We start from the raw sequence: 18,713 nt of genomic DNA, 5'->3' as shown, positions 1-18,713 counted from the left end.
CTTAACGGATTTGCCTAGTTAACCTTTATTTAACTAAAATAAAAAATAAAAATATAATCATTGTGACAGAGGTCATCTTAGACAGAGGGATGATTAGAATGTATCATTGAACAAGCATTTGTCATTTAATATAATTTATTATGGCATTTAATATAGTGTTCACTTCCCTAGAGTCTAAAACAATGGGGGGGGGGGGGCTCTGCACGCCTATGTAGATATTCCACCCCAAAATATACAAAATCTGCCGTTTCCAGCTATACATCATTTACAACATTAACAATGTCTACACTGTATTTCTGATCAATGTTATGTTGTTTTAAATTGACAAAATATTGCTTTTCTTTCAAAAACAAGGACATTTCTGAATGACCTCAAACCTTTGAACGGTAGTGTCTGTGTGTATATATATATATATATATATACAGTATATACACTGCTCAAATAAAGGGATTACTTAAACAACACAATGTAACTCCAAGTCAATCACATTTCTGTGAAATCAAACTGTCCACTTAGGAAGCAACACTGATTGACAATAAATTTCACATGCTGTTGTGCAAATGGAATGGACAACAGGTGGAAATTATAGGCAATTAGCAAGACACACCCAAATAATTAGTGGTTCTGCAGGTGGTGACCACAGACCACTTCTCAGTTCCTATGCTTCCTGGCTGATGTTTTGGTCACTTTTGAATGCTGGCGGTGCTTTCACTCTAGTGGTAGCATGAGACGGAGTCTACAACCCACCAAGTGGCTCAGGTAGTGCAGCTCATCCAGGATGGCACATCAATGCGAGCTGTGGCAAGAAGGTTTGCTGTGTCTGTCAGCGTATTGTCCAGAGCATAGAGGCGCTACCAGGAAACAGGCCAGTACATCAGGAGACATGGAGGAGGCCGTAGGAGGGCAACAACCCAGCAGCAGGACCGCTACCTCCGCCTTTGTGCAAGGAGGAGCACTGCCAGAGCCCTGCAAAATGACCTCCAGCAGGCTCAAACGGTCAGAAACAGACTCCATGAGGGTGGTATGAGGGCCCGACGTCCACAGGTGGGGGTTGTGCTTACAGCCCAACACCGTGCAGGACATTTGGCATTTGCCAGAGAACACCAAGATTGGCAAATTCGCCACTGGCGCCCTGTGCTCTTCACAGATGAAAGCAGGTTCACACTGAGCACATGTGACAGACGTGACAGTCTGGAGACGCCGTGGAGAACGTTCTGCTGCCTGCAACATCCTCCAGCATGACCGGTTTGGCGGTGGGTCAGCCATGGTGTGGTGTGGCATTTCTTTGGGGGGCCGCACAGTCCTCCATGTGCTCGCCAGAGGTAGCCTGACTGCCATTAGGTACCGAGATGAGATCCTCAGACCCCTTGTGAGACCATATGCTGGTGCGGTTGGCCCTGGGTTCCTCCTAATGCAAGACAATGCTAGACCTCATGTGGCTGGAGTGTGTCAGCAGTTCCTGCAAGAGGAAGGCATTGATGCTATGGACTGGCCCGCCCGTTCCCCAGACCTGAATCCAATTGAGCACATCTGGGACATCATGTCTCACTCCATCCACCAACGCCACGTTGCACCACAGACTGTCCAGGAGTTGGCATGATGTCCCAGATGCATCAGGAGCATGCCCAGGCATTGTAGGGAGGTCATACAGGCACGTGGAGGCCACACACATTACTGAGCCTAATTTCGACTTGTTTTAAGGACATTACATCAAAGTTGGATCAGCCTGTAGTGTGGTTTTCCACTTTAATTTTGAGTGTGACTCCAAATCCAGACCTCCATGGGTTGATCAATTTGATTTCCATTGATAATTTTTGTGTGATTTTGTTGTCAGCACATTCAACTATGTAAAGGAAAAACTATTTAACAATAATATTTCATTCATTCAGATCTAGGATGTGTTATTTTAGTGTTCCCTTTATTTTTTTGAGCAGTGTATTTGTATATATATATATAAATTAAACACAATACCAGTCAAAAGTTTGGACACACTTACTTCTTTATTTGTACTATTTTCTACATTGTAGAATAATAGCGAAGACATCAAAACTATGAAATAACACATATGGAATCACGTAGTAACCAAAAAAGTGTTTAACAAATCTAAATTTATTTGAGATTCTTCAAAGTAGCCACCCTTTGCCTTGATGACAGCTTTGCACGCTCTTGGCATTCAGGAGGTAGTCACCTGGAATGAATTTCAATTAACAGGTGTGCCTTGTTAAAAGTTATTTTGTGGAATTTCTTTCCTTCTTAATGTGTTTGAGCCAATCAGTTGTGTTGTGACAAGGAAGGGGTGTTATACAGAAGATAGCCCTATTTGGTAAAAGACCAAGTCCATATTATGACAAGAACAGCTCAAATAAGCAAAGAGAAACGTCAGTCCATTATTACTTTAAGACATGAAGTTCAGTCAATCTGGAAAATTTCAATAACTTTGAGTTTCTTCAAGTGTAGTCGCAAAAACAATCCAGCTCTATGATGAAACTGGCTCTCATGAGGACCGCCACAGGAATGGAAAACTCAGAGTTATCTCTGCTGCAGAGGATACGTTCATTTGAGTTACCAGCCTCAGAAATCGCAGCCCAAGTAAATGTTTCACAGAGTTCAAGTAACAGACACATTTCAACATCAACTGTCCAGAGGAGACTGGGTGATTCAGGCCTTCACGGTCAAATTGCTGCAAAGAAAACACTACTAAATGACACATCAAAGAAGAAGAGACTTTCTTGGCCCAAGAAACATGAGCAATGGACATTAGACCAGTGGAAATTTGTCCTTTGGTCTGGAGTCCAAATTTCTGGGGTCCAACCGCCATGTCTTTGTGAGACGCGGTGCGAGTGAACAGATGATCTCTGCAGGTGTATTTCCCACTGTAAAGCATGGAGGTGGTGTGGGGTGATTTGCTGGTGACACTGTGATTTATTTAGAATTCAAGGCACACTTAACCAGCATGGCTACCACAGCATTCTGCAGCGATACACCAAATCAAATCAAATCAAATGTTATTTGTCACATACACATGGTTAGCAGATGTTAATGCGAGCGTAGCGAAATGCTTGTGCTTCTAGTTCCGACAATGCAGTAATAACCAACAAGTAATCTAGCTAACAATTCCAAAACTACTACCTTATAGACACAAGTGTAAGGGGATAAAGAATATGTACATAAAGATATATGAGTGAGTGATGGTACAGAGCGGCATAGGCAAGATACAGTAGATGGTATTGAGTGCAGTATATACATATGAGATTAGTATGTAAACAAAGTGGCATAGTTAAAGTGGCTAGTGATACATGTATTACATAAAGATGCAGTAGATGATATAGAGTACAGTATATACGTATACATATGAGATGAATAATGTAGGGTATGTAAACATTATATTAGGTAGCATTGTTTAAAGTGTCTAGTGATATATTTTACATAGTTTCCCATCAATTCCCATTATTAAAGTGGCTGGAGTTGAGTCAGTGTGTTGGCAGCAGCCACTCAATGTTAGTGGTGGCTGTTTAACAGTCTGATGGCCTTGAGATAGAAGCTGTTTTTCAGTCTCTCGGTCCCAGCTTTGATGCACCTGTACTGACCTCGCCTTCTGGATGATAGCGGGGTGAACAGGCAGTGGCTCGGGTGGTTGTTGTCCTTGATGATCTTTATGGCCTTCCTGTGACATCGGGTAGTGTAGGTGTCCTGGAGGGCAGGTAGTTTGCCCCCGGTGATGCGTTGTGCAGACCTCACTACCCTCTGGAGAGCCTTACGGTTGTGGGCGGAGCAGTTGCCGTACCAGGCGTTGATACAGCCCGACAGGATGCTCTTGATTGTGCATCTGTAGAAGTTTGTGAGTGCTTTTGGTGACAAGCCAAAATTCTTCAGCCTCCTGAGGTTGAAGAGGTGCTGCTGCGCCTTCTTCACGATGCTGTCTGTGTGGGTGGACCAATTCAGTTTGTCTGTGATGTGTACGCCGAGGAACTTAAAACTTACTACCCTCTCCACTACTGTTCCATCAATGTGGATAGGGGGGTGTTCCCTCTGCTGTTTCCTGAAGTCCACAATCATCTCCTTAGTTTTGTTGACGTTGAGTGTGAGGTTATTTTCCTGACACCACACTCTGAGGGCCCTCACCTCCTCCCTGTAGGCCGTCTCCTCGTTGTTGGTAATCAAGCCTACCACTGTTGTGTAGTCCGCAAACTTGATGATTGAGTTGGAGGCGTGCGTGGCCACGCAGTCGTGGGTGAACAGGGAGTACAGGAGAGGGCTCAGAACGCACCCTTGTGGGGCCCCAGTGTTGAGGATCAGTGGGGTGGAAATGTTGTTGCCTACCCTCACAACCTGGGGGCGGCCCGTCAGGAAGTCCAGTACCCAGTTGCACAGGGCGGGGTCGAGACCCAGAACGACATCTTCAACGCACGTTTTAATGAACTCGCTCACCGAATCAGCGTATTCGTCAATGTTGTTGTCTGACGCAATACGAAACATATCCCAGTCCACGTGATGGAAGCAGTCTTGGAGTGTGGAATCAGATTGGTCGGACCAGCGTTGAACAGACCTCAGCGCGGGAGCTTCTTGTTTTAGTTTCTGTCTGTAGGCAGGGATCAACAAAATGGAGTCGTGGTCAGCTTTTTTCCCGAAAGGAGGGCGGGGCAGGGCCTTATATGCGTCGCGGAAGTTAGAATAGCAGTGATCCAAGGTTTTTCCAGCCCTGGTTGCGCAATCGATATGCTGATCAAATTTAGGGAGTCTTGTTTTCAGATTAGCCTTGTTAAAATCCCCAGCTACAATGAATGCAGCCTCCGGATAAATGGATTCCAGTTTGCAAAGAGTCAAATAAAGTTCGTTCAGAGCCATCGATGTGTCTGCTTGGGGGGGAATATATACGGCTGGGATTATAATCGAAGAGAATTTCCTTGGTAGATAATGCGGTCGACATTTGATTGTGAGGAATTCTAAATCAGGTGAACAGAAGGACTTGAGTACCTGTATGTTGTTATGATCACACCACGTCACGTTAACCATGAAGCATACGCCCCCGCCCCTCTTCTTACCAGAAAGATGTTTGTTTCTGTCTGCGCGATGCGTGGAGAAACCAGTTGGCTGCACCGACTCCGATAGCATCTCTCCAGTGAGCCATGTTTCCGTGAAGCAAAGAACGTTACAGTCTCTGATGTCCCTCTGGAACGCTACCCTTGCTCGGATTTCATCAACCTTGTTGTCAAGAGACTGGACATTGGCGAGAAGAATGCTAGGGAGTGGTGCACGATGTGCCCGTCTCCGGAGTCTGACCAGAAGACCGCTCCGTTTCCCCCTTTTACGAAGTCGTTTTTTTGGGTCGCCGGCTGGGATCCATTCCGTTGTCCTGGGTGAAAGGCAGAACACAGGATCCGCTTCGCGAAACTCATATTCTTGGTCGTACTGATGGTGAGTTGACGCTGCTCTTATGTTCAGTAGTTCTTCTCGACTGTATGTAATGAAACCTAAGATGACCTGGGGTACTAATGTAAGAAATAACACGTAAAAAAACATAAAAACTGCATAGTTTCCTAGGAACGCGAAGCGAGGCGGCCATCTTTGTCGGCGCCGGAAGTTCGACCATCCCATCTGGGTTGGGCTTAGTGGGACTATCAACAGGACAATGACCCAACACACCTCCAGGCTGTGTAAGGGCTATTTGACCAAGGAGAGTGATGGAGTGCTGCATCAGATGACCTGGCATCCATAATCCCCCAACCTCAACCTGCTGGCTTGCTGGCTTGCCTCCCCACCACAGAAAGCACTGAGCTGGGCAGAAACACCTGCATTTGGGAGCTGCCTTACTCAAGAAAACACAAAAAGAGACCATGTTTGTATGCGGCTTTATTAAAACCTGTTAAGGCTAGGGCAGAATACTGCCCCCGTTGGTGAAATGCGTGCCCATAGTAAACAGAAAAGAAATCTGTAAAAAATTGCTAATATATGCATATAATAAATATTATTGAATAGAAAACACTCTAAAGCTTCTAAAACCGTTTAAATTATGTCTGTAAGTAAAGCAGAACTCTCAGGGCACTCATTCTCCCAAACTCTCTCTTGTCATCCAAAAAGTTGGCCCAACTTTGACGTCATCGCCCCCACCCTTCCCAAGCACCTACAGTCCTGGGAACAGTTCCTATGCCTTCAGCGCGGTGTCCGCTTTCAATGGGGCTTCTCATTGTGTAAATCGCGCGCTCACGAGATTAATGACGGGCCGAAACCTTTCGGTCGCGCGAGTAAACAGGTTACTCTGACGCGCATTCTGTCTTTCTTCCAAGATTGATTAAACGATGCGTGTGTTTCTCTTTGTCCTGAGAATTGCGGTGAAGCTATATAGCATGCTAACGCTGTGTTCTGAACCAAGTTTGACAAGTTTAGTCGACATATAATATGTAATTTCGACGTTTTGGTGCGAACTAACTTAACTTTTTGGCTGCATTTCAACCGAAATATGTCGTGTTTGATAACCGAAAGACACAGACTTCAAAACTAAAGCTGTTTTTGGTAAGTATAAACCCTTCCAGGTCTTCTGATGGAAGAACAGCAAAGGTAAGGGAACATTTATGTGTTAAATTTGGGTTTCTGTGGAGGAGCCAAAATGCTAATTCCTGAGCGCCGACTCACATTATAGCCTAGTGAACGAAATCTGTAAAGTTAAAAATAAATGTAACACAGCTGTTTTATTAAGAAGAAGTGTATCTTTCTAAGTATATGTAGAACATGTATATTTAGTCAACGTTTATGATGTGTATTTCTGTTATCTGGCAGAGTTACCATAATTTCTCCAGGCATTGTTGTAGCATTTTTTAGCCATGACCTACTATGTAAACCGTGATTTATGGATATAATTAGCATATTATTGAAAAAAACATAAATGTACTGTATAACATGTCCTATTCCTGTCATCTGATGAAGATTTTCAAAAGGTTAGTGAATTATTTTACTTTTAATCCTGCTTTTGTGATTGCATCTATTGTTCTACAAAATGGCTATGTAAATTAGCCTATCTTTGGTGGTGGTTTGACATAAATATGTGCTATGTTTTCGCCGTAAAACATTTTAGAAATCTGACTTGGTGGCTAGATGAACAAGGTGTTTATCTTTCATTTGAGCTATTGGACTTGTTAATGTGTGGAGGTTAAATATTTCTAAGAATATTTTTTGCGTTCTGTGTGCTACTGTGTCAGTTGAGCAGTGGGGGGAGGTGCCCTAGTAGTTTTAACTCAATGATACATATCTTTTTTACATTGTTTGCAAACTGATATGTGACCTGTATTAATGCAAGAAAAAGCCCCACCTGCCCTGAATGACGGGTCGGCACTTGCCACTGTTATCATGCACTTTGGTGTAGTCACTTGGCTGTTGTTGTCAGAACTGAATAATTTATGCCGTGGTCTTCCAACATGACCACCAGGAGGAATCGTTTACATGAAAACGAATCAAAACTAATAGTTTGAATCCTCAGCATGATTCAAATGGTTCAGCAAAGTAGTCACTTCCTACTGCAGCTTCCTTATAATGTGACCAGTGACATTATAAGGGGGTTTAATAGCACAGTAGGGGCTCCCCCATACCAGTTTGGCATTTACAGAGGGAAATCTTGTTTAAAGCAGACAGATCTACATTAGACCAACACCAGGAACATGCAGTATACAGTGACAGATCATGGGCATTTTTACAGTATTCTCTTTGTACATCAAGTCAGAACCGTAGAATAAATAACGGGGCCAAATAAGCAGACAATGAAAGCTCTTATAGTATTCTATGATTACATTTCTCTAAAACAGGCTATAGACTACCTGTGCATGTGCACCACCAAGTCAGAACAGTAGGCGAAAGAGGGGAAAAGGGACCAAATTATTAACGTGAGGCACATGGGGTACTAACAGCTTACTACACACCACACGTAGTATTACTTTCTTAGCTACAGTATACATAACTCCCTGGCACATTACATAATTTATGTATCAGTATAAAGTATCACCTAGTTGTGCTCACTTCCTTACACACCACTCATTGTTGAATTTGCAATTTGCAATTTCCAACTTGTTGTGTAATGTTTATGTCCAATGGCCAACGAGCACCATTACGTTTGATCTATATTGCAACACAGGAGTGATGGTTGCTGATAATGGGCCTCTGTACACCTATGTAGATATTGCATTAAAAAACAAAAACAACATTAACAATGTCTATACTGTATGTCTTTAAAAACAAGGATATTTATAAGTGACCCCAAACGTTTGAACGAAAGTGTTTTTTTGTGTGTGTTTTTTTTTTTACATTGTTTGCAAACTGATATGTGACACGTATTAATGCCAAAATAACATGCAAAACAGGCAAGCCCTGCCAAAAATGTTTTTTCTAAAAATGTGGGTCTCAAAAGCCCCACCTGCCCTGAATGACGGGTCGGCACTGGCCACTGTTATCATGCAGTTTGGTGTAGTCACTTGGCTGTTGTTGTCAGAACAGAATAATTAATGCCGTGGTCTTCAAACATGACCGCCAGGAGGCATCGTACGTCAAGCCCTCTATAGGCTATGCAAAGCCTTGGTCGGGTCCATTCAAGTCCACTCAGGTCTATCATCTGTGCTTACAGTACATAGACTTGACACCTGATGACAATCAAACAGGACACGACCCAGACAAGAACGAAAAGATTTCATTTCGGACCCGGTCCCAAGTCAAGTCTGGAGTATTCAGGTGGACCTGTGAAGACCTTTAAACTGGAGTAAACAGATAATTTGCTTGACATTTGTAAATTGAATAATCCTTGACATTAGCCATCCCATGTCATGGTCTCTTAGTTCACAGCAAGCTACATAACAATAAGCAATTAACATGTCCAATTCTTCACACATTCAGAGAAATAAATTCAGAATTCTAAGTAAAATAACATCATTGACTATTTACATGAAAACTAATCATTTGGTCTAACATAAAACCAAATTGTTTGAATCTTCAGCATGATTCAAATGGTTCAGCAAAGTAGTCACTTCCTACTGCAGCTTCCTTATAATGTGACCAGTGACATTATAAGGGGTTTTAATAGCACAGTAGGGGCTCCCCCATACCAGTTTGGCATTTACAGAGGGAAATCTTGTTTAGAGCAGACAGATCTACATTAGACCAACACCAGGAACATGCAGTATACAAAATGCATAAAGACAACGATGGCTGTTCAGTCATGTATCAGCTATATACCTACAGTAGTCTGGTTTGATTATGTTACTCTTCTTAGAAATATGAAAGCACCTGTACTTTAAGAAGTGAGTAAACTCTACAATTGCAATACACAGGCTCCCTTTTTTTTTGGGGGGGGGGGCTTCATTCACTGAGTCTAGCTCACATTCGGTCCATTGACCACAGTCATTTCTCCCATCATGCTGTTCTTCTCTTCTCTTAGTTCCTAAACCTTGTCTCCATGGCCACATTTTGTACTCTGCTCTCGTCATCATATTCGTAACTCAGGGTTCAGTTCAGTGTCAGCGAACTAGGGAAAACCATGATTAACCACTTTCAGGCGCCGTTTGCCTCTTTGCGTAACACAACAAAGAATAGTTCAGACATGACGGCACAACACATTGCTCAATGTTGCTCCAAGTTCTACATTGAACACAGGCCTTATTTTAAGTTTCAGTTCCTCTTATAATCATCCCTCCATTTTGTTGTCTGCCAGTTGAAGAGAGATTGTTGCATCAGAGGGGGGAGACGCTTCACACATTCAGGCAGAGTCATCTTCATACACATTAAACGAATGGGTCACGCTTCTTTCCTGCCTCTCTGTGTCTCTCTGGGAAAAACAAAAAACATTTCTCACACACAAAGTCTGAAATGCTCGTTCAATTCACAACTCTATTCAATCACTATTTAAGAACTAGTTTATTAGTATGTTTTATTTCTAACTCAAACACAATGGATTAACTTTTGAACTTTGCTCTCTGGTTTGTTACCAGACACTGTTTTTTTTCTAGATCCAAACAGCATTAAACACTGGCCAGAAATCCTGGCAAATAATGAGGGGAAAGGCTCACCGTTGACCTTTCATGTCGGCGACATCTAGTTAGTAAGAACACCAGCAGGACTCCCACAATAAAAATCACAATCAGGCTGACAGCCACAACTGCTGCAACCTCTACTTTATAATGACTGCTACTTTCCCAGGACACTGGAAAGGAGAGAGGAAACAGAAAACATATGAATAGGGAATATAAACTATGACACGCTCCAGAAACATGTTTTAGATAAGAGAAGGTGAAGCCAAAAATCTGTCAGAGGAAGAATTTGAAAAGTCAGACCTCTTGGTGTAACTTGAACTGTGGTGAAAAGGCTTTCCAACAAAAACACACACTTCCTCCCAACATGCCACAGCAGTGTAACTTTCTTTGTTGACTTACTCGTCAACACATCACTGTGGATTCCAGCTCCTTCATTTTTTATCCAAACATTGGGTTCAGTCAGAGGAAACACTGTTCTCTACTCATTGGTAATGCTAATAGAGATAATACTGTTGTTTCTCTGTAGTTTCACTCTAGTAGAGTTAAGGTTTTTCCCTGTTGTGTTTTTATGCTGGCTTTCCCTAGCTTTCCCCCACCCTCAAGCACCCACTCCTAGATTTTCATTGTCATGTATTCCCATGCAGATGTTTTAGGACTTTATGTACTAGCCGAGACCCAAATCCAAATGATTCAATGTATTCACCCTGGTGGTGAAAATCCACACCCTGACTACCATGATATAGTGCTACTGGTTAGTAGATCTACTGGTATCACTCGTCTCCTGTACTCACTAGACTTTTGATTGCAGCTGGAGTTGGAGGTGAGGTTGGAGGCCAAGGCTGTGTTCTCCACCACACATTGCAGTGTTTCACCCTTACTCAGCTCGATGGTCAGGTTGCTGGTCAGGCTGTAGAGTCCTGTAAAGTTGTCCAGGTGGGTCACATCCCTCCTGGAGGGGTTCACCAGAGGATGTCCTTCCAGCTCCCAGTGAATCTGGCCCTCTGGATAGCCCCCAGAGGCTTTACACTGGTACACCCTCGACCCCTCTCCCCCTCCGGAACTCACCGAAGCCTGGTCTGAGACGAGGTCCATACAGACACTGTAGCTCGCTGAAGAGGAGAGAGGAGATAATCAACTACAGCGTGCCTGAAATTGAGTCATTTTTTAAGTAGAAAAGAAAGGGAAGTAAACAATGAAATCATCCGATGACTGAATGACTGAATGAACAAACAAACCAAATGACTTACCAGCCACATGTAGAATTACTTTTTCGTAGACAAAAGCGTTGGCTGTAAAGGAGCATTTGTATGTCCCGTTGTCTGCCACAGTGATGCCTGAGAGGAGCAGCGAACAGTTGTCCTTCTCTTCATTTAGAAAGAGACTGACCCTGTTTTCATATCTCATCCCTATGGTTGTGTGGTTATTACTTCCATCATGACGGAGCACGATGGTATGCTCTTCTAGCTGCCAGATAATTGTCTTTCTCACATTTCTATTTACGCAGGGGCAATGCAGGAGGACCTTCTGTTTCACAATTCCTTTCACACCTGAGAGGGCTAGAAGACAACAAAAAAAAGGCATTTTTGAATAGTTTCAATTTTCCAAGGTTAATTTCCAATAGTTTTTGCCAAGTTGTACTTGTCTGTAACAAGATAAGAAAAGGTTGGAAAATGGCAACAGTGGTTTAGAAAAACTCCCCATGGTACCGAGGAATATAGGAAACGAGAAGAGCCAGACTCTTAAACAGCAATGGGCAACTTTGATGGGGGTGGGGGCCACACAAAAATCTGAACTCATCATATGGGGCTAACAGGTCTGCATACCCACATCTATACCAACACATGCAGTCAGAGATGGCCCTAGCCTTTTGGGGGCCTGTCATGCCAAATAGTGCCCCCCCCCCCCGCATCACAATGACATTTGATGAGTTCTAGCTTATGTTACTAGAACTTGCAAAATTCTGACTGGATTACGTAATGAACCAAAGCATCCGTTGCTATGCTGGATGCTTGGCTCTATTTTACCTCGTAGCGGTCACGAAGGGAGTGGGACGCAGCCTGTACCTCAGAATTGCTTTCCAAGGACGGTGTTTTTAATGATGACAACCTGCTGCTTCAGAAGCCCGAAAAGGCTGGAAAGACAACACTCTTACCATATATTTGTCTTTATATAAAGAAAATATGAAGAAATAATTTAAGCCGTTTTTAGATTGGCGTTGCTAGCTACTGTATTACTTACCTCAGCCTGCCTAGTCAGACAGTTTTATTTAGTTAACTGTAACTGTTATTGTAGCTTTTTGTTTGTATGTAGCTTGCACTTCAATGGCATCCCTTGAGGAGATTTTCTTTTATCTTTCCAACCAGGTGAAGTACTATGAAGGCACCACTGATCGACAAGAGGCGACACATTCAGAGAAATTCACAATTCAGGGTAACGTTAAGCTTAGGGCTAGGCCCCTTTTTTCTCCACTTCCTGTCTGAATGACGTGCCCAAAGTAAACTGCCTGTAGCTCAGGCCCTGAAGCCAGGATATGCATACAATTGGTACCATTGGAAATAAAATAATTTGGAGTGTGTAGAATGTTTTAAAAATAATGTAGGAGAATATAACACAATAGATATGGTAGGAGAAAATCCAAAGAAAAACCAACTGGAATATTTTTTTGAGAGAGAGAAGAGACCATCCTCTTAGATACGCAAGAGAAATATCATATTGAAAATTAGCTCCCTGGATGCTAAACAAATTACTTCCACAGGGTGTCAGCAGTCTATGTACAAAACGAATAAGAAATATCAGTTTTAGTAGAGGGACACAATCTTGGAAATTAGTGTTTGAGTGCGCCATGAAGACATTACCACCTGCTAAAATCGGTTTCCTATTGAACATACTTCTTTCCAAAAGAAATATTATAGTTCGATTACATTTTAGGGTATCTGAGGAGCAAATAGAAATGTATTTTAACTTGTTGAAACAAAGGGGAAGATTTTCAGATTCCTTTCTCTGCATGTTGAACGAGTGGATTACTCAAATCGATGGCACCAACTAAACATACTTTTTGGGATATAAAGAACGATTTTATCTAACAAAACGACACTACATGTTATAGCTGGGACCCTTGGATGACAAATCAGAGGAAGATTTTCAAAAAGTAAGTGAATATTTAATCGTTATTTATGAATGTATGAAACCTGTGCCGGTGGAAAAATAGTTTGTGGGGCGCCGTCCTCAAAAAATAATAATTGCATGGCATGTTTTCGCTGAAATAGCTACTGCAAATCGGACAGATTAACAAGACTAAGCTTTGAGTCGATATTAGACACATGTACATAAATGTTTAAAATCCATCATTTTTATGATTATTTATTTGAATTGCACACCCTCTAGTTTCACCGGAAGTCGTCCCGCTAGAGGGACACCGATCCTTAAGAAGTTTTAATTAACTGGACCAATTTAACTATGTACAACCACTTTTCAACAACCATTTTCCATCTAGCTAGTTGGTCATCAACATTTGACTAGATATACATATAGTAGTTCAAGTCTGTCATGTTGAGGTATCTAGCGATAAGTGAAACCTAATCAAATGGATAGGTGTAAGCAATTAACGGTAATTCCAAATGCCCTTAACTAGGTGTCATCGCTAAAAAGACAGAGCAAGAGGGAGAGAGGAAGAAAGTGAGAAAGGATGAAAGTGAGAGAGAGGTTGGAAGAGAGTGGAAAACAAACAGAGAGAGAGATGTAGAGAGAAAGACAGCAGTGCAAATGTAATTAGACTTTAGTATTTCAACAACTCTTCTCTTCCAACTTGTTAGGCAATCATATGTACCTACAGGGAAGAATGGCCAGCCACACTGAGGGTGATTTTTACTAAGGAGAAGGAGGCCGTGCTGACCGAGATGCATGCTGGCCATTTTAAATCAAATCGTATTAGTCACATGCGCCGAATACAACAGGTCACCTTACAGTGAAATGCTTACTTTCGGAGTGAAGTGCATGATTGCCAAAATCAACCTACGCTTCTTCTGACAGGGAATTGTCAAGGAGGTGCACAGCTGGGCAAGTGAAATAACCTTTTGTTTATCAATCACATTCTATTATATCTGAAATTATGATTTCAATGAATGTCATATCAGAGAGCACACAATGTTTCAATTTGTCACATTTTGCTTAAAAAGGTCAAAACCTGTCTAGTCTGCCAGAAGTTTGAGAGGGTGAAGACTGTGGCGCTGGAGTTGCAGCCCATCAAAGTTGTTTCACCATGTCATATGATCGGTAAGTGTCCCAATTCAAATCTTGCCCTGATAAATTGTTTTGTAATGGTTGCTTTATTTGACCAAAGCAGAGTTCAATATTATAGAATGTGTGTGTGTGTGTGTGTCAGTATCCTTACAAATATGAACATCTGCATACTGTATGACACAGATACGGATACGATAAAAGCAACCTTCTCCAACACTTTAAATGTTAGGGGTGGACCTCATCGGACTCTTCACCAAATCCAGGAATGGCAACAGCTGGTGTCTGACGGCAACCGATCACTTTACCAAGTGGGTGGAGGCAATACCCATTAAGGTCGGTAAAGGAAGAGACATCCGGGCTAATTACTTGGTTTGGAAGAAGGACGAAAGGAAGGCGAGACCAAGGGAACCTCGCTGCTCTTTCGGTCCTAGCTGGGGTCACCATCTGCTAAGGTGAATATAAAAAAATCTCATAACTATTTGCATTTGCACACAAAATAACCTGAAGGTAGTTTTAGTTTAACACTGATATTTGTATCTGTCTTCCTAGGGTTACCTCGGTGGAAGCCAACAATCTTCTCCAGTTGGACGGTCGACCACTGAAAGTACTGACGCCCTACACTTCGGTGAAGCCCAATAGACAAAGTATGTTATGCTTTGGTTGACATTTCAAAAAGCAAGAAATGGTAGTTATACTGAGCTTATAACAATTTACCTCTCCAAATTACTTTCAAACCATCGATTGTCCGAGCCCCCCAGGAGGTATCCCATCTACCAGAACCAGCGAGTTCGGATCAGTCTGATTCTCTGTGCTCTGAGTCGGGGGACCAGTATGAGGTAGGCTTTACCTTCCAAAAGTGTTTGAAAAGTATATACCCTGAAGAAGGCACAGTGATGCCAAAACATTGGTAAATACCCAATAGATTACTTGAAGTTTATATATGGAGTGTGTGACGCTCTTTATTTTGATAGTGAAAAGTACATACCTCCCATTTATAACACTGGACTAATCCCATAAAATGTAACCTGTGTGTTTGCTTGTTTACGTCTCTGTCCACTCCCCTGTTCCCTTTAACTCAGCCCCTGTTCTCTAGGACCTAGGGTCCCAGAGAACAGTTTTCTTGCTCTATCAATATGTGAGATACACAGATGAACTAAAAACACTAGCACTGCAAACACTCAGAACAAAGGGAGCAGCAGTGCCTGGACTTTGCAGTCTCCCTCTTCAAGTCCCCCTTATGAGACTGGCTGCCTGTTGAGAACAAGTGACAGGCAGAACCTCTCACCTGCACAGCAACCACCTCCTCTATATTCCACACACCAGAATTCAGTACTTTAGTCTATGGTGGCCATGTGAGTGTACTAAAAATCTGTGAAAATACACAACTGTACCAAAAAATATCAACGTTTATGTATTCAAATCTTAAATATTGCCAGGTTGGTTTTCACAGCTGTTTTATAGGGTGTTCATTATTATAAGTTGTAAGGTTTCCTTTGATGGTATTTATTTGTTCCACATTATTCATTGTTGTATCCTAGGACCTACAATAGATACATATATATTCAACCACAAGGGTGTACTAACAAAAATGAATCATAAGAGGACTACTGCAGTCTTTTTCTTTATGCGGATGACTCTACACTTCTGGTGTCTCACAAAAGTAAAACTGTTGGAGAGCATACTTAGCACAGAGCTTACTAACATTAGGAAACGGTTTAGAGATAATAAGCTATCTCTGCACTTGGCGAAAACTGAGGCAATTATTTTTGGATCCAGACCTAAATTGTGTAGGTCGTCTGAAATCAGAGTGGAGTTAGGGGGTGAGGTGCTGACTACTAAAACCTCTGTTAGCTACTTGGGATGTATCCTTGATGGAAGCTTGGGAGGTGTGAGCATGGCCAATAAGGTGCTAGGACTAATGGCAGGACTAAGTTTTTGGTTAGAAAGTCCAAGCTGCTTGATAAGGACTCCATTAAAGTGCTAGCTACTGCCCTCATTCAATGCCATTTTGACTACGCTAGTACTTCCTGGTTTGGGGGCTTATCTAAACTTATGAAGGGGAAGCTCCAGATAGCCCAGAATAACCTGATCAGGGTAGTATTGAAGGTGAGTCCACGTACTCACATAGGCAGGAGCTGCTTTCAGGAACTAAACTGACTGACTGTTGAGGCTAGGGTGTCCCAGATTAGACTAGGTTTGGTTTACAGGAGTATTTATGGTCCTGCCTGTTGAGGCTAGGGTGTCCCAGATTAGACTAGGTTTGCTTTACAGGCGTATTTATGGTCCTGCCTGTTGAGGCTAGGGTGTCCCAGATTAGACTAGGTTTGGTTTACAGGAGTATTTATGGTCCTGCCTGTTGAGGCTAGGGTGTCCCAGATTAGACTAGGTTTGGTTTACAGGAGTATTTATGGTCCTGCCTGTTGAGGCTAGGGTGTCCCAGATTAGACTAGGTTTGCTTTACAGGAGTATTTATGGTCCTGCCTGTTGAGGCTAGGGTGTCCCAGATTAGACTAGGTTTGGTTTACAGGAGTATTTATGGTCCTCCCTGTTGAGGCTAGGGTGTCCCAGATTAGACTAGGTTTGGTTTACAGGAGTATTTATGGTCCTGCCTGTTGAGGCTAGGGTGTCCCAGATTAGACTAGGTTTGGTTTACAGGAGTATTTATGGTCCTGCCTGTTGAGGCTAGGGTGTCCCAGATTAGACTAGGTTTGGTTTACAGGAGAATTTATGGTCCTGCCTGTTGAGGCTAGGGTGTCCCAGATTAGACTAGGTTTGGTTTACAGGAGTATTTATGGTCCTGCACCCAGATATTTAAGTGATTACTTTCCTCGTGTTAGGGATGCACACAATCACAGCACCAGATCAGGTGTTGCTGATGTGTGCTTATACAGGTTCAGGAGTAATGCTGGGAAAGGTACTTTCTTGTATACTGGAACCTCAGAATGGAATGAGTTGCCTCTGCCTATAAATACAACGTCCTCTCCGGGCAGCTTTAAAAATAAAGTAAAACTATGTTTGATGTTCTCTGTGCCCATATGAATAACCCCTATGATGTAACTGGAATGATGAGATAGATGTTCTTCTGGTTTTGTTTTATTATTTCACTGCCATACTGTGTTCGATCTTGTCTAGCCATCTTGTCTCAAGAGGACCACAATGGAAATAAGTCCCAGACTTTATTGTGTGTTATCCTCAATGATTTTATTCATGTGCATGTATGGCTTTTAAGTTGTGTGCTTGTTTATTCTTAATGGTCGAATTAATAAACTAGACTGAAATGATATTATTTCAGTGTAGACAAGGGAAGGGCAGGTTGAAATAAAAACATGACAGCCAGACAAGTCAGTGTATGAATCAAACGGATTTGCATTTTAATGGAGTGGATATTGCTGACTTTGTGATCTGTAAGGTAAGTAACTTTAATGTGTCAAGCAGATGGCACATTTTCTTTGCCATTTCTGAAACTTAGCAACGTTTAAGACATGGATTTCAAGTTGTAATGTTAACAAGGTAACAAGGTACCCAAAAGTAGTTTGAAGTAATGTTTTCATTTTATTAGCTAAACAAAACTTGTTTAAACAGCTATTTTTTTTAGGAAATCAGCCAGGTTTACATAGTTATGATAAGAACATCATTTAGGCTGGAATTCTAATCATTAGGTCATCACAACGTTGATATAGCAACGGACGCTAATAGTTTAATCGAATCCCATTGTGACACAGAGGGAGAACCTTTTTGGCCGGGGTCATGATTGTTCTTGCGTGCAGAACATTTTACCGGCCCCCTTTGCATGGGGTGTAGCAAAAATGTTGCAGTTTTACAGCAAGTTTGTTGCATTACCTGCTGCGCCACCAGTTCTGTGAACATAACCTAATGGAGATGTATTCTGACCATTTTTGCACTTTGCCTAGCATTCTAGTAAAAACTAAATAAATATATACAACAACTTGAAGGGGTAATTTCGACAATTGACAGTATGCTGCTTTATTCTGATTTCAATTGCTGTAAAATATTGTACTGTGACCACAAATGTGATTTTAACTCGTAACCTCTTGGTCGCTAGCAACCTGAAATGTGCAGTCTACAGTGCAGCTACACCACCAGATATGTGAGTGTGAAAGAGATATGGCCACACACTTGTTGGCAAGAATGCATTTCTGAACTTTGTTAAAATTGGATAAATATGGTCAAATTATCAACACCAGCGTAACATCAAAACTAGCAGTGCTCAAGGAGCAGGGCTCTCGAACCCTGTTTCTGCAGAGCTACCATCCTGATTCTAATAATTAGCTGGTTGATGAACTAAATCATGTCAGTTATAATTGGGGTTGGAGTGAACACCTACAGGAGGGTAGGTCTCCAGGATCGGGTTTGAAGAGCCCTTATGTAGAGTATACAACTCCCTTGTTTAAGAATGCATTGGTTCATACTAATTGCTTGGAACATACACAGAACAAAAATATAAACGCA

The 18,713-nt window shown here is 42.1% G+C and overlaps 1 protein-coding gene across 3 annotated transcripts in view; it reads right to left on the bottom strand.

Moving 5' to 3' along the window:
* Nucleotides 1-18,713, bottom strand: part of LOC109871025 (CD276 antigen-like) — a 33,195-nt gene that overhangs the window by 4,375 nt on the left and 10,107 nt on the right. For 2 of the 3 annotated variants that reach the window (XM_020461784.2, XM_020461782.2), the window contains 4 exons: nucleotides 11,252-11,560; nucleotides 10,796-11,113; nucleotides 10,041-10,174; nucleotides 9,035-9,799 (listed from right to left, as the gene is read on the bottom strand). In XM_020461784.2, coding sequence (XP_020317373.1) covers nucleotides 9,731-9,799; nucleotides 10,041-10,174; nucleotides 10,796-11,113; nucleotides 11,252-11,560 — 830 coding nt within the window. In that variant the 3' untranslated portion in view covers nucleotides 9,035-9,730. Of the gene's footprint in view, nucleotides 1-9,034; nucleotides 9,800-10,040; nucleotides 10,175-10,795; nucleotides 11,114-11,251; nucleotides 11,561-18,713 lie in introns of those variants that run through there. The other variant, XM_031806272.1, reaches the window with a different exon arrangement.

Source organism: Oncorhynchus kisutch, linkage group LG26, assembly GCF_002021735.2.
Source record: "Oncorhynchus kisutch isolate 150728-3 linkage group LG26, Okis_V2, whole genome shotgun sequence".
In the NCBI taxonomy this organism is placed as follows: Eukaryota; Metazoa; Chordata; class Actinopteri; order Salmoniformes; family Salmonidae; genus Oncorhynchus; species Oncorhynchus kisutch.
The sequence above is the reverse complement of the archived record's forward strand: the minus strand, read 5'-3'. Positions and strand labels throughout refer to the sequence as shown.